Below are 22,304 nucleotides of genomic sequence, written 5' to 3' on the forward strand. Positions count from 1 at the left end.
GGTTCAAGCACCTGCATTGAACACCTTCAAGAGTAAATTGGATGCTTATCTTGCTGGGATCCTATGACCCCAGCTGACTTCCTGCCCCTTGGGCAGGGGGCTGGACTCGATGATCTCCCGAGGTCCCTTCCAGCCCTAATGTTTATGAAATCCATAAAATGTATAAAAACAGGCTACACTGGACTTTAAAAACTGATCATTCTCTTCCTTACATCCAATATCAAGGGACATGTTACATATGGTTCTTTTGCAACCATTGATCACTAGTCTTTACTCATAATAAAACTGAGCTTCCTTCCTTTCATTTTTACCTCAAATAATAGAAAACTGCTTCAAAGACCTTGGATTCAGTCACAAGCAGAAACAAAATAAGGGTCCGTCTTCGCTAGTTTTCAGCCAGGTCTACTTTGTAGATTGTTCTGGACCCTTTGTTTTATCCTTGGAATTTGGGCTGCGAAATAAGTAGACTTTAATGTTTTCCCAATGAGAGCATAGAAAGTTGTATCACTTGCCTTCAGAGTTTCTGTACGCTCACAGTATACACGTGTATGTCTTGGACCATGCTTTCTAAACAAAACCAAGATGATGGAAGGAATCCAGTTGGAAGATCTTTCTACATTTTACAGATACTTTTAGTTTTTTATGTTGAACAAGTCAAGCCATATTTATAGATGAGAGAAACATGATTGTTTGTACTTGAGACCTTCTAGCCTCACCTCATGACAGATTTTAAATAAGTTGTAGTCGCCCATAAGTGAAAATGAAGTGTTAGAAAAGTATTACTTGGTCTGTCTATTTATTTTAATGGCAAATTAATGGCCTTAACAGCTATTGTTATTATAGTTTAGAAATACCCTGTATTATATGTCCCTAAAAATGCATTAAAATAGGCATCTTTCCAATACTTTGTTTTAACTATTTCAGCAAAAAAGATGAAAGTAGACTTATTCCCTATCTATTCAGAATGCAGGTTCTTACCTAATAAATAAGTTGGATGAGGCCCATAGCTTTTAGTACTTTACAAACCTTTTAGGCTGATTTTAGACATACTCCTTTCATGTCTTCATTAGAATTTCATGACATGATGATTGTTGAAGAATAATGAGCACCTGTCCTCCACAAGCTTTATGTGCTACTAGTTAGAGAAATCTGACCTGTTCTTCAGCCAGTAACTAATTCTGTGGTTTGACTGTATCTGTGACCTATAGAATCTAATCCTTATTTACTGCATCATCCTTATGTGTAGGACCATACAGGCCAAATCCTACTAGATTTGCAAAGTGCCCTCAACTCTCACTGAATTCATTTGCATTTGTAGAAGGTTCTCAATACCTTTTCAGGTTTGGGAGGCCTGAAGATGCAGGAAATGCATGCAAAGCTTCTTGAAAAAGGCCTACCATTCAGGTATATTATCATTTGCAGTTTTGAGAGGTGGACCGATTCAAGGAGCCTACAGGCTGCGACAACTTCATTTTCACTGGGGTTCTTCTGATGATTATGGCTCAGAGCACATTGTGGATGGAGTGAAATATGCAGCAGAGGTAGGGCCCTTTTTATTCTTCTCTCAACATATAATGCAAATTTAAGTGTGGTGCAGCTGGGCAAACTGCCCAAGTTTCAGGTTGGTTTATAAAATGTTGTGGAAAGGGCTGTGAATGATTTCCTCTCTGCTCCCCTGTGTGAAAGTATCAACCATAGTCATTCTGAAAGTATCAACCTACTTCCTATTTTCTGCTTGAACCAATTAATTCAGTTTCCCCAAATATCTCCGTGTTGCCATCAGTGAGAGTCTTTTTCTTTGACCTTTACTTGCAGAAATAAGACTTGGCCCTTGTCTTCTGTACAGAAGAGAGAACGCATGGAATGTATGACGTTTTTTTAAATGCAGTTGGAGATCTGAGGCTAGGCTGCTTTTATCCTTAACAGTGTCATGTAGCTTGGCACTGACAAAAATAGACAAAAAGCAGTATTCTATGTTGCGTATTTAGGGAGAAAGTTGGGCCTTTTTTCATTACTTTATGATAATGGTTACACTAACTAAATTGAATTAAACTATTGGAGAGTCTCCTGCAAGATTGCAGTCTAAATACAATAATACCATGCTAATAGTCCATGTAAATATGTACAAATTCCACATATGTTCAGGTATTTCCCAGGGACACTTGTTGTTGTATTAATCATTAGACAGGTCCTCTAGAACAGCATTTCTTAACCTGTAGGTTGCGACCCAAAAGTGGGTCGCAAGAATATAATGAAAGGGTCACGAACAAACTTAAAAAACGGCTTGTCCTTTAAAGGAGGAACATGTGGGAAACAATGGGTTTCCCCTTGCAGGCTGGCAGAGTTCTAGCCTCCAAGGAACTGCTTGGGGCTGGGGGAGTGAGAGGAGGGTGATCAGGCAAGAGATGCCATGTGCATGTGGCAGCCAGGCAGCTTGGAGAGCAGCTCCAGGTAAGTCTGTGGAGTGGAGGGAGGTGCGGGGCATAGACAAAGCATCATCAGGATGGGGGGCTCACAGGCAAGGTGTTGCGGGGGTATGGGGGGAAGACATGTGCGTGCATGGGTCTGCAGCCTGGCCAGACTGACACGGGTAGGATTTGCCTCTGCTGCCCAGCGGGCAGGACCCAGTGTGGGAGGGCAGAGCAGGGTAGCAAGACTCAATCCTGCCATCGGCAGGACCCTGCACCAACTGCACCACTAGCAGCATGAGGAGAAATGGATTGGGTAGGAGAGAGGGCCCATGCTGCCCTCACCTCCTCCCAGTGCCAGCTGCTCATATGCTGGGCTGTGGCTCTACCCTGTCTCCATGGCCCAGCTGCTGCTGCCACACCCCTCAGGACACAGCTCTATCCCAGAGAGGAGCTGGCATGGCAGGCAGCACAGGTGGCCTGAGGAGTGGTGATGGGAGCAGGGTAGAGTTATGGCCCTGTGCCCAAGCAGCTGGTGGCAGGAGGAAGTGAGGGCAGCATGGTCCCCGTTTCTGCATCTGTTACCCCTCAAGCTGCTGATGGTGCAGCTGACACGGGTCTAGGCAGTGGTGGCAGCAGCAGTGAGTCTCGCTGCTTGGGATGGGGGGCAGCAGGTTGGGAGTGAGGGGCACTGGCAGGGCCAGGGAGCTGTTTTCTACTTAAACTATTTACTGGGTCAGGACTGGCCATCAGTGTTTACAAGTGGGTCCTGGTACAAAAAAAGGTTGAGAACCTCTGCTCTAGAAGAAAAAATACAAATGTGCTCAAAAATGTCCTGAGCAGAGATGAGAGAGAATTGGTATCTTGTTCATTCCCTGCCATTTGGGATGGAGTAGAATCAGGAGCTATAGCACAGTATTTTATAAGGCACTGCTTAATCAAGAGTCTTTGGTTGGAATTTCTCTAACCTGAAAATCTGGCTGAGAAAAAACATGTCAATAGGAAACTCCAATGTTACATGTATGAATATTACATGCATCTGTAATATTTTCTCTGTTGCATTATATGTCTAATTTTAAGCAAATTTTCTATTATTCTCTGCATTGCTCCATGGTCAATTTTTTGTTACATTTAAAAAGTAAATTTTGTAACATACGACTTACAGGAAGCATAAGAAAAAACTGTAGCAGGGATTGGGCATACTTTATTCGTATTTTCTGCATTCTCTGTGCACTCAGGTTTCAATGGGGTGCATGAGAAATGCATGCGTCATTGTGGCTCTACCCTGCTTTATATTGCATAACAGCATTGATAAAATCCAGCTTCTTTTTGTTCTCAGCTTCACATGGTGCACTGGAATCCAAAACATGGTAATTTTGCTCCAGCTTTGAAACAACGTGATGGAGTGGCTGTAGTGGGTGTTTTTCTGCAAGTAAGTTTATTTTTGGTAGTACTGTACATATACTGTAGCCCGTTTGGGGGAAAGCTGTTTCTGTTGTATGGCCTTGCATTGCTTTGCATTATAGGAAAACATAGCATAGGCTGAAGATTTTTGTGAGGCCTGGTTCCCTTATAATTTATTGTATGTAGCGAGACCCTTAAAATGCACTCATCCCTGTGTGCCTTATCTCCAGTATTTAGTAACATGTTAACAAACGTCACTTTAGAGCAGCATTTCTCAACCCGTGGATCACAACCCAAAAGTGGGTCTCAAGAAGATTTCAGAGGCTCACGAGCTGTAGGTTGAGAAACGCTGATCCCGGGAAAGCACAGAGACTGTGGCAGAACAAAGTGGCAGGGGGGAGCTGTAAGTCTGGGCTGGATGCTCGCGGCAGCAGGGTGGCTCAGTGGGCAGAACAGGCTGTGATCAGGCTGCCTGGCATGGTGGTGATATATAAAAAAGAAGACTAGAGAGGTCACAACTTCCACTATTTGTGCCTTACAGTTACCACTCTTTGGAGAGCTTTTTAGCTTTTCATCCAACCCTAGCAAAACAGGCAGTGGTTATTAAATGGAGCTGAGCTCAGAAGTTTATATATGGATAGTAATAAAAACTTGCTCAGGGTTTAGATCCAAGACTGTGATAGAAATGGATTCAAAGCATGAGCTTTGTAGCTTCCTCCAGATTCGGGAATTGGATCCCAGGTTTTGATCTAGGCCCATGATAATGAACATAAACACAAAATCCTTACTGAGTTGTTCAACTTTATTAAGGCAAAATTCAGTGGTTCCTATAGTAATTGTACAGTGAAAATCCCTGTAGTATTGACCTTCTGTCATTTTTTTTCTCTCTCATTTGGGGGCACTAAAATTCAAGTGAGAACATAACATTGAGAGCATAGCCTACTAGCAGATATAATAGAAGCAGACAATGTTAACCTTTCTCTCTGCATGTCTTTGAAAATACATTTTGAGTGCAACCAACAACCATATGAGAGTGCTGAGACGCTTCTGAACATTAACCAGCCAGATCTTGTCCTGGGCTTGTGAGAAGAAACCTAGGGCTATGTGTAGATGAAATGAGGGGCGTGTGTGCACAACACTTTAAAGCAGGCTAAATGCTTTTACACCACTGTAATCGTGTCAGTGTTTGCACACCTTGGCACCATATTGTGCATTAATTCCAGCCGCTGTAGGATATTCAGCGGCATAATGTGCCTTAAATGACTTGGGGTGCAGCAAAATAAACTCCAAGGAGTTTTAGTTTGCTGCTTCTACAGCCATGGAGTGAAGCACTGGGCTCTGTGCAGCTCAGGGGGCCTGCAGGAAGCCCTTCAGGAAGCCCTGCAGGCAGCCTGGGAACAGCCTGGGAAGGCAGGCTTTGCCCAAGAAAAGCAGTGAGCCTGATTTTCAACCCCTCCCCCACCCCAGAGCCTGCCTGCCTACCTGCATGAGTATAGGGACCTGGTGCTTCCCTCCGAGGCTACGGTGCCCTCTGGGACTTCCTAAACCAGGTTCCTGTGGGTGGGTGCTGCCTAGATGGGGACTGCCACTGATACCACTCCGCCCAGGGACCTCTCTGCCCACTGGCAGCTTGCCCTCCCCTCCCCCATCAGAGAGGGAGGTAAGTGCATGACACAGGAGTTTTAAGGGGTCTAAATTGAAGCAGTGGGTTTTTCAACTCACCACTTCAATTTAGGGCCCCTGTTTCATCTATACACACCCTAGGATTGTAGTTTTCTCCTAGGCCAAACTTCAGTGGATGGTTGGTTTATGGAGTGTAGGATGATGTCAAGAATGAGGTAGCTTGATGAGGCGAAATTTGCATTATTGATAACTTGAATCAAATTTCAACCCATTCTCCCAGAGGTGAGTGGTAGGTGTGCAAAACGGGGGCCCTATTCGATTCGGATTTGGGTTTGGCCAGAATTGGGGACAGCAATTCAGTCCGTTGATTTGGATCACTGTCCCCGATACTATTTGGCCAAATCTGAATCTGAAGATTCGATGCTGATTTGGAGATGTGATTGGCTGCGGGGGGCCTCGGGTGCCCCCCCAGACCCAGGAGGCACCAGTCGCTGAGTTGGGAGGTCACGGGGGGGGGAAGGGGGGACCTCAGTGCACTCTCCAGCAGACCCAGAAATGGATTGGAAGTGCTTCTGGTCCACTTCCGGGTTTGCTGGTATAACCTGGGCAGTACTTCAAGAGGTACCCCCTCTCCAACTGAAGGGATCAAAGCAGGTGCACAACCGCTGTAGGAGGTGTTGGGACTCTCCTCCTCCTATAAAGCAGAGCCAGACCACCAATGGGGACTTAACCATATACCTTTTAATGAGAGAACAGTACTGGGAACATAACCAGTATAAACCAGGGGGTATAGGGGACACTATAATGCCCCGAGGGGGCAGGATTCAACAAAGGTTATCAATCATAGACATATTCATCCAGTTGACAAAAGACAGGGTTAACAAAATATAAAACACAAACAGCAGAATAAGCAATACTCGTTGGTGAAATATAAAAGGCCCAAAAATACAAAAAGGTCAAATAACAAGGAATATAGGGCCTAGGTACCCGGAGGAGGAGAACACAATGACCCCTGTTTCTTCACTCACCCAAGCTGGGACTTGAACTCAGATCTCCTACATGGAAAGTAAAAACACAACCACACAGCCACCAGTGTTGATGCTAAGCCAAGCTGCTAGGTGTCTTGATCTTCCAGGAGTCCCAAGCTGCCTGGCCTCTTACGGGAGGAACTGGAAGCAGAGCTGGGAACCTCTCAGGTCACTGCTCAGATCCTTGCTGGAGCTGGGGAGCCTCTCCTGCTGCCCACAGCCTCTCGTAGGGGATCCTGGAGACCAGCAGGGAGCCTCTCCTGCTGGCTTCATGCCGTGCTGCTGAGGGTCCAACTGCTGCCTGCAGGTCCCGCTCCTTCAGGTGCTTCTGGGGCACTGCTCCCATCCCGCTGACCCCGCTCTTGCCAACTCTTTGAAGCTCCTTCCTTGTGGTCCCTCACTGGTCTCCCCTGAGTCAGCTGCACTGCGCCTTTTATCCCCTTCCAGGTGACTCAAGAGGACAATCAGGAGACATGGAGGGTGAGTCTCTGGGGCCTGATTGGTGAGTGAGGAAAGGGAATCCCAAGTCCTCCAATCATCTTTTACCCTTCAAAATCCCTGGACTAAGTCACTACTAGCTAGCCCGTCACACTGCCAAGTGTACTGGGGAGCCCCCTACACTTCTGTGGGACATTCCACCTGCCCCAGCATTGCAGCATTCATGAGCCACCTGCTACCTTGAGGTATGCAGAAAAAACTTTTAAAACTGCGTTTATGTCAGAATCGTCTACTCTTTCCAAATCTTTCTGAATCGGTTCAGAGGGTTTCGATTTCAATTTGGAGAGATTAAAGGGTCCTCTGATTTGATTTGGATTTGGAGATTTGGCCACCGAATCAGGGACCTTTGCACAACCTTAGTGAGCAGCTATCTTATTTTTAGATGCTGTTGCTAAGGACCTTCTTTTGTACTGTATACAGTTGTGATAACATCCTCCTTTGCTCTTCTCCTTTTTTGCTTTCCTGAGATGATATCCTTTGCTAAGCTGTCGACTGTCTGCTTATATCCGCTCTGGACACCAGTCATAAAATGAGGCCACTGTATAAGGGCCAAAGTATACACTTTGAAGGAATGCTACCATTTAATGGCACAGATGCATGCTAAACAAACCATACATTTTCTATCTTTCCTAAGAAAAAATTGAGAGAAATAAAGTACATTTTTTGTAAATAATCACATTTTTTCTTCTATATCCTATTTATAATACAATGTAGAATCCCTTTCTCCCACTGAAGCCCATGGGTGTCATGCTGTAGCATATGTGAGTCTTATATGAAGATTTAGCAAATACTATTAGAATTAAATTAATTCACTTTTAATATTATTCAGGATGTTTTCCACAGTATCAGATATACTTTTGTTTCTTCGTACAAGATGTTCTGAGAACGTTGCTAATTAAACTTACAAGAGATATGGTTTGTGTTCATTTTTAATGCAGTTGTAAGATATGGTGAACAAATATATCATCTGACAAAACTACTTGTTCAGCTCATGCTTTCTGCATTACAGGTTGGGAAAACTCTTAAACGAGAGATGAAAAGAATTCTTGAAGAAATAGAATCTATCAAGACCAAGGTAATAAAAGAGTTTGCATTTTATTAGGTTAACAGAGCATCAGCAGAAATGAACATTAGAGGCCAGGTATGACAATCTATTCTGGCTGTACTCTTGGCCATACATCAACATCCTGTGTGTACTGATGAACATGACTCAGAATATTTTCTTTTCTATAAGAAGAAATGTAATTCTTCTTCTCAATTCTGTTAGGTTGGCTTTAATAGGATTTGGACATAAGTTGCTAAATAGTCTTTACAGATATGGGCACAAATAGCACTGAACTCCATGCCCTAAAATGTTTTTTCAAATGAATGCAGTATAAGAATGTAGTTCTGTATTTTTTCACATAGGCAGAACTTCTACAGAATTGTTATCAGACCTAGTCTCATTGAACAGAAAAGTAAATTTTAACAATTTAGGATTTCCTGAAAATATTATTCTATTACCAACATCAGGATCCTTTCTAGCTGTCTCCACATTCTACGTTGGTAATTCATCATGCCGCTCAACTATTTGAAGACTTGCCTCAATCCAGCAAACCTTTAATACTTGGGTTGTCCTTAACGGCACTAGTAGTGCTGTTAAGTTGTATGGTTAAGTCCTCAAATCTCTCTTCTGAGTCTTTATTCACTTCCACCACATATAGAACTGTCTTTGACTTGTATTCCTATATTGACATTATTCCACTTCTTCCTATGGTAGACAAGCTGACCTCATTTGCTTCTCTTCCCCCCTCTGGTCTTCTCATGACATTCATTTCAACACCCCAGTCATCACTTGCCCTACTTAGACATTGCCTTGCTTTTTGCATGCCACCTGCAACCTGAATACCTGTCACTATAACCAAGATTTCTTGAGAAAGTTAACAAACAAAACATTTGTAGATATGTTGAAAAGCAGTGATATCAACCCCACTGCCTGACATCTGAGACTTTGTTTAACTATCAGATTTTTCAACTTGGTCTTGATTTAAAAAGAAAAGGGATGCATGGGGGAGTGGAGGGATAAATGTTCACTTTTATGTAGCAGAAACTTATTACTACTCTTAGAAATACAAAATTAATCTACAACCATTTTGAAAAAGAAACAGCTCAAGAAAGAAGGAAAAATAAGAAAATGAGCTAGACATCAACCCCCAAAATCATTGTCTTTTATTTTTGCATACTTATGTTTTTTACTTTGCAAGATATAAATCTAAACAAGGCTACTTGTTTTTGCTCTTGCAGAATGGTATAGTTAAATTATAGATAAAACTGTGACTACTTGAAATAGTTTGGTAAAGTACATTGTGGTGAAGGAAGTTACAACCATACTAAAAGTGATGGACAGTTTGATATAGTACACTTTTAATGTATTTATACAGGCGATGTTAATAAAATATATGCTGGTTGTTATTATTTTAGAAAGGAAATTTACTGAACAAATGTTTGAAAGGAAGAGTTTTCTCTTACATGAACACCTTTCATTAAGTTTTCTGTTGCAACTTGAGTCTCCCTTTAAACAAGATGTGTATTAAAATTGCTTACTGAATAGCATTTTGTTTTGTCTGGTTAAGGGGAAAGAGAGTCCTTTTCTACACTTTGATCCATCAATCCTTTTCCCCAAGTCTCGGGACTACTGGACCTATGAGGGCTCCTTCACTACACCTCCTTGTGAAGAGTGCGTCACCTGGATTCTTCTAAGGGAGCCTATTGTTGTCAGCCCAGACCAGGTAAACTGAACCTAGAGATTCACCTATCCACAGGCATGGCTTTTTGTCAATTTTGAATTGATTATGGTGTACATACCAATTCCTCAGCTTGCTGACCTTTTTATTATGGGTCTTTGTAGATGGCAAAGCTACGGAGCCTTTCCATGAACAGTGAGAATGAACCTTTTCGCCCCCTGGTGGATAACTGGCGTCCTCTACAGCCTCTGAAGGGCAGGATTGTGAGAACCTCCTTCAAATAAATTTCTATTGAAATTGGGTGCCTTTGGAGTGAGAATTCCCAGCTGCCAAAGCCTAGGTAGCAATGTACTCTCTGCTGCTCTCCCCCTGGACTGGCCAAAGGCTGAAAGTCTGAGTAATGAAATATGGTGGATCACTGACTCTGATTTTTAGCAGAGAAAATTTGGCTTGGGTAATTTTTAAAGGTTAATATGGAAATGTGGAGTCTCTGTTGGGCTCATAACAACAGCTTTAGCTTTAAACGGGCCCTTTCTGCCAAGAGCTGTTGGGAGTAAAATGAGCTAGGTTCAATACCTAGATATCTAGAGGTGTCTTCATATTAAAAAGCATAATCATTTTTAAGTCTTTACACAGAAAATTGAGAAAACGGAACACCTCTGCTAGATATCCTAATAGACAATATTTCCCTCCTTGCTAGCTTTCAGTGTCTGTACAGAACAATGGGAATTTAATTAGGGGAGGAGTGCAATATAAATTGTGACTCCAAATAGTATCTAATGAATAAATGTTCTTTTAACACACTGCTTTCCCCTTCCTCTGCTGCCTCTCACTTGCAGTTTGTTGTCAGAGATTCAAACAAAGAATCAAGAGCTGCCTTCAGAAAATGCACCTCCCACTTTTGTAGGTGGGAAAGAGTGCTGTCTTTCCCAGTGTTCGAAGAGTTTCCTAGTATTCAGAGAGTAAGCTGTAGCTATGATGATCCAGAAAATAAGCAAGCAGCAAGGATTTCTTAGAGTGATATTTTTTACAGGGCCAACTATGAGTTGGTCCAATAAAAGATATTACCCTAAAAAATCTTTGTGTCTGGCTTCTATAAAGACGCATCTTGCAGCAGTAGGAAACTGAAGTGACAATTTGCCCTTCACTTGTATTCAGCATACTGTTCTGTCCTAAAGTTCCAATACTTTGTTAATTTTTCATCCAAGACAAGACAATTTTGACCCAAAACAGCCCAAAATTATCTCTGTACCTTGTGTGTTGCCCGTGCAAATGAGATCTGCTTGTTTCATCAAGGTACCATTACATCTGGCAAGAGAAGACTTTAATCCATTCTTTGTAGGTTCTTCAATGGTTGCCCCTTCCAGACAAATGATATTTCCAGCTAAAAGATATATTTAGCAGTTGTATTTAAATTGGGCAAGATGAGTCAAAAATCTCCTATTTTTTTAAATTGATATAATTCTTGGGAGGCATTCAAGGCAGAGTTTTGTTCTTTATGTTTCTCCGGCACAGAGAAGGTACAAAGAAAGTCACTGATGAGCAAGTTTTGATTTCAACATAAGGGAAGATTAGCGGTGGACAGTTTTGTTTTGGAGAACTGAAATCAACAATTTAGCTCAAACTATGAGTATTGAATTTGGGAAACACTTGTAATTATTTTAACAATTGACTTACTCTGATCAACTTTCATTTTTATGTCACAGCATTTGCAATTACATCAGTTTTGAGAAGCTCCAGCATTTTCTTTGATTTCCCAAATCTTCAGGATTTGTCACTAGCAGAAAATGGTTAGTTTCTATGGAAGGCTTTTTAGAATCATAAGAATTTTCACCTCCATTTTCTTACTCTACCATTTCTCTTACATTTCTCAAAGCCAAATTCTACTCTTGCTTATGTTTGCAATTGATCCTAATGTTAAAAAGATTTGTGAGCAAGAATCTAAGACAAAATTTTGACTCTTATTATCATCAATTGGCTATGATGTTCTTGTCTCTTGTCTGACTAAAGTTGTCTCAGGATTGTATGGGTGTATAGTAATAGTATTTCCTTCCTTCTCTTCCTTAAGAGAACCAACACTAATAAATACATTTACAGAAGAAATGGTGTTTTTGCTTTCATTTCTAATGATGGCTGACATAAAAACACATAAGACCAGAATTTAACCAAAATACCTGTCACTGGTAATACCTGTCACCATAATGCATCCACTGTATATCTTAAGGATAGATGACAAGTCCAGTACCCATGCCTTTAGTTTGTTTATACAAGACATTGTCACTTTTTTGGCAAGGGAGTAGGATAAAAAAGCACAATCTTAACAATACTTACAGTGTCCAGCTTGGAAATGAACTATCCTTGGTTCAGCTTACCTTGTATGATCAAATGTATTTTACTTGATGTTTCCTGAGCTGCTTTGGCTCAACTTTAACTTGCTCATGAAGTCTAGTTTCCAGCAAGGAAATGCATGCTACAACCAGTGGAGTTACTGGATTACTCAGATTTTTTTTTAACCATAGCTTCACCTTTTTGTTTTATACCAAACAAGGCTAGCTTCTTAATGGAGTTAATAGCTTCATTTCCCTTAGGACACAGAACAATATTTGATCAGGCAACAAGAGTCCTGTGAAGTGGAAGTAAAATCAAGTAATAGATTCCCAAGAGGCTGCTATAAAGTCAGGTAACAGAGTCCTGTGAGCCTGTAGAAAAGCCAGGTTGGTCAGAGAGGTCCAAATTAAGCCCTCTGGATCCCTGGAACTTCCATTATTAGTGCTAATGTAAAATGCATTCTCCTATCCTAACACCCTGACCTGGAGGTATATTAGGTTAGTGCACAGTCATTTTTTCCACAATGTGAATTCCAAAATATATCTGAGTAAGTGTAAAAGAAAACTTGTAACTGTGTGAGGGTGGGACACAAGTCAATACAAGCAAAGATAATCTTTTAAGAATAATCTGATTAATGATATTGTGGAGAAGAAAAGCCTCTGAATTTCCTACCAATTGGTATTATAATCTTAATATCTTCTGAAAATGAAATTACATTTTTGTATTCTCTTCCTCCAGGAAAATTTTTATAAAGTTATAAAGCATGTACCAGCAGAGCATGTACTCTTCAGAGTTCAGTGTCCTAAAATCAGAACCCCTTATACAAATCAATAAAAGACAACATCTTCGCTTTGCATTACCACACATTGCATTCTCTCCTCCACTGCCTGAGGGAGACAGAATAGGGAGAGAAGAATCCTATCATGCTGTTGCATCAGAGCTCTGGTTGCAAACACATGGAAAACTTAATGCAGCAGGTGAAAACCCTACCTGTAATTTGTGTTATTCTATTATATGTCTGACTCCCACACCATCTTGCACTGGCTCTCTCTTTAAGGAAATGTAGTTATACCAGGGGTTGGAACAGATAACCCTTAGTCCACTCCATGAGCAGAGCCAGGATTTGGAGAAGGGGAGTGTGGCAGTTGAGTCTGACACCCTGCCCATCTACTCTCCACAGCCTCCAGCTGGAGTTGTGCTCCCCCCACCCCCTCTACCACCGTAAATCAGCTGGGGACATTCTCAGAATCAGGTGGGTTTATTCTTTATGTACCCTCTCCCTGCCTGGCTGTCCTGGGCATCCCTTGCTAGCATAGGGCTTCCAACAGTGCGTTGATGCTCTAACTACAGAGGCAGGGGTATTACCTGACATGGCTTGAGCTCCCCTTGTGGCTACTGCTTTGGAGTGGATGTGAGCTCTGGCTGGGAAGCAGGTTCCCCATACCTTGATTTCAGAGTACTTTTCCCCCTGTCCTCTACTCCCCAGGAGGCTTCTCTGCCCAAGGAGTGGAAATAGTTATCTAGGGCTAGTATTGAGTTGGAGAGAGCTGGGGGAACTACAGTAGTTCCCTCACAGACACCTCTGCTCTCACCATGCCAGTGAGAAGCCAAGGAATAGGCAGCAGGAATCAAAGGGTGTATACTATGATACTACATCCCCCCTGGGTCCAGCCCTGGTACCTTCCAAACCTATGATTCTCTCTACAAGCTAATGTGGTGCCAGAGGAGTTAATACTGACTTGGAAAAGCAAAACTCTCCTTGGTAAGTACCCTTGGCTCTGGAAACTTAAAGCAGTTGCTGTGCTCACCTGTCCTGCCCTTGCTATGAATAGGTCCCTAGTCATGTGGTGCTACCACAGAGCAGGGCCAGAGTAGGTGCAGCAGCATGGTTGCAGTAATAGCAGCTGGGGAAAGTCCTGAAGAAGGTAAGAGCTACCTTCATGGTTCTGTGCTTGGAACCATGTTTCTTCCCCTCCCACTTCCCAGCCTGCTCCTGTTGCTGTCCATACTGTCCTGGGGGTGAGGGGAGCTCCTGTCCTCTCTAGTTGGGCTGCATCGGGGCTAGGCTTAGCCCAGGACTGCGGCAGTGGCAGGAAAGCATATTCTCCTTCTCTGCCTTCTCCCATGACTGGCATTCCCCACCAAGCCAGGAATACTGTCAATCATTTATAAATTACCGAAGCAGGGAAACAATATTGTATGCTAATTTGACAGTATTACTTCAGATAGTGAGTGTACTATTTTAATTTCTAGCAGTGATTCAAGTGAACTTTTACTTGGCATGGCAAGCCTTGAAACACATATTTTCTATATGCTCCTTGACTTAAAGGTTACTCAGAGTAAAAAACCAAAGCATTAGACTCATTTGCAAACTAATGCTATGTTTAATCAGATAAAAAAGCATTATTCCCCCAGCTGATGTCTTACAGGCCACAGTTCAGACAAAGTCTCAATACAGCCGTAAAAACACAGGCCTGATTATGCTGTGCTTCTGTCTTGCAAAGTGCAAAAGAAAGACCTAACAAGAGAGTCCTTTAGAGGTGGTGAATGTCATATTCTGAATTATAAGTATATATTAAAAAGGATTTGATAGAATGGACTGTGATTTTTTGGCAAAATAATGCATCCTGTCTTTAGTTGAAACTGGCAGTTTGCCCCTGGAAGCAAAATATGAGTTGCAGAACTACCAAAAATATTCCCTCAAGCAGATTTGTTTTTCCCCAGATGAATTCTAAGCTTTTTTTTTACTTGTTTATGTATTGATTTGTTAGTGAAGAGCTTTTGAAACTTTAAATGATCTTTTCCCCCACAAAACAAGAGTATGTTAATTATTAAAATGTACATATTGTTCTACTCAAAATAATTGTACAGCCAATTGTGTTAGAGCTAAAAAAATGTTTTGTTTAGAACAAGTTTTAAGAGAACATCCTATTCCAGAGGTGTGCTTTTATGCAGATCAGTGGGATATGCAAAACACAATACAAAAAAGAATAGTTTAGAGTCTGATAGCTGGCGTAAAAAAAAGTGGGGTGGAGGGTACACAAAAACTGCAAAGTTTTGTGTCTTGTGCACATTATTTTCTATTAGGAATAGAAGTGAATCACTACACAGTTTGTATGAGCTATATTGATTGGTTTAAACCATAGAAGGTCCAGGTAATGAGGTGTGCTACACATTCATTCTGCATTGCTCAGTGGGAATCTCTTCATTGATATCCAGGATATTCAGTTGTCTTTGAGTTACCTTTGTACAGCTAATGGAAAAATGTTCAGTCGCTAGTTTCAGCTTTTATTTGGACAGTTTTGTAGCCCTGCTCCACCTATTTACATCCTTTTTCTCATACTGTGCTACCTTCCACTATTACTGATATTTCCTCTCCTTGTCTGTGGCAAAATCTGCACTGCCTAAATTAGCTCTGTTGCTAGCAGTCTGTTAACACTGCCCGCTCTTTTAGACTCTGGTCTTAATGCTCCATCCCCTCAGCCGCAAGCAAAGGCAGAGAGCAGTCTTCATACTTGAAGCTTCAAGGTTTCTGTTCTTACCCTACTCAGCTTCAAACAGAATCTGCAAACTGACTGACTGGCAGACAAATTAATTTACTCCACAGTACTAGCACTATTCAGATCTTCAGGTAACAGTTGATGAAGCAAATGATTTATATTGTCTCTTTCTTCTATTGCTAGTAGTAATTTAGGGTGTGTCTTGTATCACTTGGTCTAATGCCTAAGAGTTCAGGGAGTACATCTGTATGTAAGTTGTACAGCCTGTTATAAGTCTCAGCACATTGTTAAGTACGTGTCGAGTTTTTTATTGTGACAATTTCCAGACCATACTGACATCTGACATGAGTGTGTTTCTCATGGAGAAACCCTCCCAGAAGAACTTTTACAAGCCCTTGACAGAAAGATCAGAGGCAGGGTCTGCTTTTCAACCTGTTGATAATGGCTAGGGACTTGGATTCCAGGTGTAGGGTAAGAACAAGTTCTTGTTCTGATATTATCTTTTGTGTGTTAATTTATTCTGATATCTCTGTATCTCACAACAGATGGTTACTGATTTCTTGTGCTTTTTCTTGTTTTCATAATAAACCTTTCTGTTCTCTTTTTACCAGCCACTTGTCACTGACTATTTATGATTCCGGAGTATTTGAGCATACAGGCCTGCCCATTCTACAGAAACATGGATCTGTCACTTCTGCGCATGTGACCTGGACAACGATACACATTTTACTGACAAAATCTCCTCTGCTAGCAAGGTTGGCTAGGGCTGAGACCAAGGAGTTGACCTCAGGCACATTTCAGCTGGTTCCCAGTGGTCAAGCAGCAGAGAGGGGTTTGGGGCAGAAGGGCATCACCCCAAAGGTGTGGAAGCATCCTGGGGATGTTTCAAAATCATACCCTGACTGCATTTGGGGCCCAGGTGTGCCACAATTACTGTGTGACAGGATTTACAGTTGTGTACATGTACTGTGTGTGTTTCCTTAGTTATGTAGTTTGAATTGTACATCTCTCACCCACCCTGATTATGTACCATGAGTCATACATAACCCATCTCCTTCCCTCAGCTAGCTGAGTTCCTGGCCTCTTTTCACCCCTCTTTGGCCATGCTCCTAGTTCATACATTATTTGCAGGGGTATATATGAAGGGGTGACGTGTCTTCATTTGGTATTTCCTGGTGATTAGAAGTGTAAATTTCCATTACCTTCTGGGTGCCCTAGATATTCTGACTTCCCACAAGTCAGGATATCTGGTTAATAATTCAGTGAAGCTGTCAGAAGAGTAAGATACCCTCAACTTACGGTGAAGGTAAGTTGGCTAAAGTCATCTCTTGTTGAGAATATAAATGTATCTTCATTAAAAAATCAGAAAGAAGTAAAAATGAAGCACTTGGTTCACAGGAATAATTTTGCCATGCTGCTGCAAACATCCGGGAAGGTTCAAAGGTAATATAATAAAACTTTTTGACACAGACAATAAAGAGGCCAGATAGATGGGAAGTTCTTATTTGCTCACAAACTAGGAAGAAGTGGTTGAGAAAATGAAGGTAGAAGGTAACTTTGTGACAGTGGGCACATCCACACATTGCCCTACTGTGATGTAGCAACACACTATGTCACTGTATGGCGTGGTATGGCAATGTAGTGGTCACATGGGTCTACACATGATCACTATGGCGATGTAGCAGGGAAATTTAAGTATGCACTGCCTGTACAACACAATACAGGTGGTTGCTGTGCAGTGCTTTAGTATTTCCAGAAAGAAGTACTAAAGCATGGTGTAGTAATAACTTTGTGATATGGCAACGTGTAGATGTGCCCGATGACTGTGAAATGAGTTCAAGATCCTAAAGATGTAAAAGAAGGTGAGAAGCAGAATAAGGACATTGGACTTCAGAAAAGTAGATTTCAGCAAAAATGGGGGACTGGTGATAAGGATCCATAGGGAGGCAGGTCTAGCAAGGAAAAGGAGTCAAGGAGAGCTGGTAGTATTTTAAAGGAGACCTTTTTAAGGGTGCAGGCGAAAGCTATCCTGATGCAATGGAAGAATGGGAAGTGAATCAGGAAACCAGCATGGCTAGAGAACAGTCTCTTCAGTGAGTTGCAACTCACAAAGGAATCTTATAAACAGGGCTAACTTGGTCATAGGACTAGGAAAATTTATAAGCATTACACAGGCATGCAGGGAGAAAATTAGGAAGGGCAAGGCACAATTTGAGATGAAGTTGGCAAGGAATATATAAGATAATAAAAAGGGTTTCTACAAATATATCAAATGAAAGAGGAAGACCAGAGAAACCATAAGCAATCTACAATATTTACTCAGCTCCAAGATGAGGATTTTTCCACATTTACCATGGGGTGGAGACCTTCATCTTGGAGCTCCAAATACAAAGTGAAAGGGGATCAGATGGCTGCTGCAGCTCTGGTTCTGGTCTGCACCCTCAGGAGCTAGCACAAGCCAAGTTGAGGCAGTGCTTTGTGCCCCAGGCAGCAGTGGGAGTGGAGTCTGCCAGCATGGAGCAAGGAAAAATGGAGTCAGGAGGGTTATTGGCATGGAGGGGAGAAAGAGGTTGTGAGTGGAAGACAGGAGAAGGGAAGTGGGGGCCCAAGGCTGTAGGGGAGAGACAGGGAAGCAGGGGAGTTGGGGTAGTGGAGGCCCAAGGCTGTTAGAGGGTCAGACACAAGGATGAGTTAGTGGGGGAGAGCAGCAAGCATTAGAATGATGAGTGCAGTTGGCAGCAAAGATATGGAAGGAGACAAGCAGCTTAGAGTAGTAGAAGAAGAGGTGAGAGTTCACTAGAGAAGCTAGATTCTTTCAAGCAAGCAGAACCAGATGGGATGCACCTTAGGGTACTGAAGGAATTGGCTGAAGTAATTTCAGAGCCATTATCTATCCTCTTTGAGAACTCATGGAGGTCAGATGAGGTCCTGAGTGACTGATGAAGGACAAATATAATGCCCATCTTTAAGAAAAGAAAGCAGGAGGGTCAGAGGAACTACATACTGGTGAGCCTCACCTTGACACCAGGAAAGACCCTGGAGAAGGCCCTTAAGGCATTTATTGTAAAGCACATAGAGAAGAACAAGGTGATCAGGAGACACCAGCATGGATTCACCAAGAGCAAGTCGTGCCTGACCAGCCTGATTTCCTTCTATGATAACGTAACAATCACTGTGGATGGAAGCAGAGCAGTAGATTGATATACCTTGAATTTAGCAATTCAACTCCCTTGAGCCTAATGGAAAATCCTTAAACAATTGCAATCTGTACTAGAAAGAGACCCTATTGTTAAAGAGATCTTCCCGGAACCACCCATCCTAGCCTTCAAAAGAGCATTGAACCTTGCTAACCTCATCACCAGAAGCAAACTTCCTCAGGCCCAGAACACACCAAATGGATCCAAACCATGCCATGACAAGAAAGGCAAAACCTGCCAACACATCTCCACCACCCCATGATTACTACCCCATGATCAGCATCCCTACATCTTACAGCTGCACCTCCAGAAATGTAATATATCTCATGCAGTGCACCAAATGCCCTGATGGAAAATACATAGGAGCGACCAAACAACAACTGTGCACCAGAATGAATGCACACCGGAAATCTATCAAAGACAGGAATACCCGGTTACCTGTGGGGGCACATTTCTCACAAGAAAATCACTCTCTTTCCAATCTCTCAGGTCTAACCCTCAAAGGTAACTTACAAAACACTTCTCAGAGATGAGCCTATGAACTTCACTTCATCAACCTCCTGGATACTAAAATCATGGACTAAATATAGACATTAGATTATGACACATTATAACCTGCCTGACAGCTGACTCTCCAGGTACCTATTTAACTGCTACATTCACCCCCCTTCTCACCCCACACCCAGCCTGTCTCTCACCCATTGACTCTTCAATTTACATCTTCACTGATTGTCTGTCTTGTATGCATACCAGCTCAGCCTCTGGCTTCTTTACTATTCATTCCATCCAGGAAGAACACACGCCAACTGCAGAGATGTCCTCAGCCTGACAAAGGGTTTTTAAACCTGAAACCTTGCTAAAAAAATTTTTTCCATCTATTTAAGTTAGTCTAATAATAGATATCAGATTCACCCAAATAATCTTGTCTACCTGTGTCCTTAGACCAACATGGCTACAACCTACACCCTTGAATTTAGCAAGACTTTTGCCATTCTCTTCCATGACATTCTCATTAACCAGCTAAGGAAATACAGACTAGATGAAAGTACTATAAGGTGGATACATAATTGGTTGAATCATTGTGCTCAACAAGTTGTCATCAATAGTTCAATGTCTAGTTGGGAGGAGGTATCAAATGAGGTTTCCCAGGGGTCTGTCCTAGATCTGACCTTATTTATTACCTTCATTAACGATTTTGACAATGGGATCGAGTCCATGCTTAGCAAATTTGCAGATGGCACCAAGTTGAGTGGAGTTGCAGACACTCTGGAGGGTAGTGCTAGGATCCAGAATGACCTAGATAGACTGGAAAAAATGGTACAAAATTCAACAAGGACAAGTGCAAAGTCCAGCACTTGAGACAAAATAATTGTATGCAAAAAAAAAAAGGAAAAAGATTAGGAAATGACTAGCTAGGCTCCAGTACTGAAGAGAAGGGGTTTCTGTGGACCATGAGATGAATATGAGCCAAAAAATGTCCTTTTGTTACAAAAAACAAAACAAAAAAACCAACAGCGTGCTGGGCTGAATAAACTGGAATATCACTTGCAAGGCAAGGGAAGTGATTCTTTTGCCCTATTCAGCACTGGTGAGAGCTCCTCTCGAGTACTAAGTACTAAGTCTTGGGCCCCACACTTCAAGAAGAATGTAGACAGATTGGAAAGGCTCCAGAGTAGAGCAGGAAAAATGTATGGGCCTGGGAAGCAAGACTTTGAGGGAAGGTTGAAGGAACTAGGGTTATTTAGTTGCGAGAAGAGAAGACCAAGAGGGAATTTGATAACAGTCTTCAAATACCTAAAGGGTGATCAGAGAAACAAAAAAAGCCAATCTCCATTCTAGCTGTAAGGGACAGGACTAAGAACAATGACCTCAAGCTTCCAGAGGGAAACTTAGGTTGGGGATTAGGAGGAATGTTCTGCTATGAGGGTAGCCAAGCCTTGGGCCAGTCTACCTCGATAATTATGGAATCTCCATCCTTGGAAGTTTTCAAGAGTAAGTTAAACAGGTACTTGGATGGAATGGTCTAGTCAGGGATGATCATACTGCCAGCAGGGGACTGGACACATGAAATCCATTCCAGTCCTGGTTTCCTATTATCCTACTAATCTTAATGATCATGATAGTTGTAGCTGACTATTGACTGAAATACTGAACAAGCAACACAGCGATGCTGGAAAACACTGCAGACTAGAGAATTTCTTTAAATGGTTGATCTTGGGATGCAATCTGGAATCTGTTAAGTATGTTGTTCCCACAGTGCAGGCAAAACCTTAAAATAATGGGGCCTCTGCTCTTTATTTCGCTTGCTCTTTATTTGCTTCAGATTTCTACATCTTCTGCAGTATGAGAAAGAAACCTGTCAGTGTTTGGAAACATATACGCAACAAAAAAATACAGCCTAACATGTGAAAGTGTGGAAATTTTGTTTCAAGTCAAGTAAATAATTTCATGAAGGATATGAAGATCGCAATAAAAGTTCAGAATCAAAAGTTGTAAATCTGTTTCACATCTTCTGATTAAGGAAGTTACATGGAAAAAACTTGTTATGCTTATTGATTCCCAGATTGCATTAGTAACTTAACTCAAGTAAGCTACCTTTTTTTTTTTTACTGAATAACTGGTTTTGTCTATTGTTCTGGCAACTGTAAAATAAAGTTTACAATGAAATTTGGACATATACCCATATTTAGTGTTGCCCTTTTAAAATTGTGCTCAGCTAACTAACTTGAAATGAATACATATAGGAATGTTCATTTCCTGAGCTTTATTTCCCCTCTGGAAATGTAATGGTGTGTCACATTATTAATACTATATATGTTTTTCTGTATTCAAAAGTACAGAACTCATTTATTTAATAAATATACTAACCAGGACTTTCCATGTAGCAACTTAACTTATACATAATATAATGCTCATTCTTAAAGAAGTAGATAACATGTAATTATGATAAACCAGTAACTACTTCAGATATTTCAAGTTTTATTAATATTTATTTAAAAAAAAGTATAGAAGGAAACTTTCTTTACCTTCCAAATTTTCTGGAAGTGTTACATTTCCAATCACAGCCACCTTGTTCACTCTATGAAAATTTAAATGGTTTGCTTTGAATATTAGCAAATGTACCATAGCAGTATGGTACAACTGAATTATTTACATAACTTACTTTAGTCCCAACTTTAATTTTGCTTGGATAAATAGCCACTCTCAGATAATTTAATGTTCAATTTTCTCAGAATATTTTCTTCATTGAGCATAATGTGCTTTGTAATGCATTTTAATATCCACAATAGTGGGTTGACTATTGCTTTTTAATAATAACGCTACATCTTTACTAAATGATGTATGTTGTTAGATCTTTTTGTAAAATTGCTTGCTATATCTTCTGTTCAGTGGCTATACTCCACTGGGGGGAGCCAACTGCTTGATATCGAAATTTTCTCTGTCATTTCTAAATGACAGAGCAAGGCTTGAACTGCAAAGATGGGGTGGATTTTTCTATGTTTTATTTAGTTTTTTATTAAATACTGATCTAAAACAAAACGTTTAAGAATATCTGTTCAATAGCCTGCAAGGTTGGCTCTTCTAAAAGTGAATA

General features: G+C 41.4%; 2 protein-coding genes across 2 annotated transcripts in view; both read left to right on the forward strand.

Annotated features, from left to right (window-relative positions):
* Positions 1-10,620, forward strand: part of LOC109321008 (carbonic anhydrase 3-like) — a 25,115-nt gene extending 14,495 nt beyond the window's left edge. Inside the window, exons 3-7 of the mRNA XM_019555109.1 lie at positions 1,423-1,541; positions 3,748-3,840; positions 7,971-8,036; positions 9,574-9,729; positions 9,849-10,620. Of these exons, the coding sequence (XP_019410654.1) occupies positions 1,423-1,541; positions 3,748-3,840; positions 7,971-8,036; positions 9,574-9,729; positions 9,849-9,968 (554 nt within the window). The 3' untranslated portion in view covers positions 9,969-10,620. The remainder of the gene's footprint in view (positions 1-1,422; positions 1,542-3,747; positions 3,841-7,970; positions 8,037-9,573; positions 9,730-9,848) is intronic.
* LOC109320049 (carbonic anhydrase 3-like) overlaps positions 1-22,304 on the forward strand; it is a 91,786-nt gene that overhangs the window by 15,444 nt on the left and 54,038 nt on the right. The gene's annotated exons all lie outside the window — the stretch shown is intronic.

Source organism: Crocodylus porosus, unplaced genomic scaffold, assembly GCF_001723895.1.
Source record: "Crocodylus porosus isolate Cpor-Errol unplaced genomic scaffold, CroPor_comp1, whole genome shotgun sequence".
Classification (NCBI taxonomy): domain Eukaryota; kingdom Metazoa; phylum Chordata; order Crocodylia; family Crocodylidae; genus Crocodylus; species Crocodylus porosus.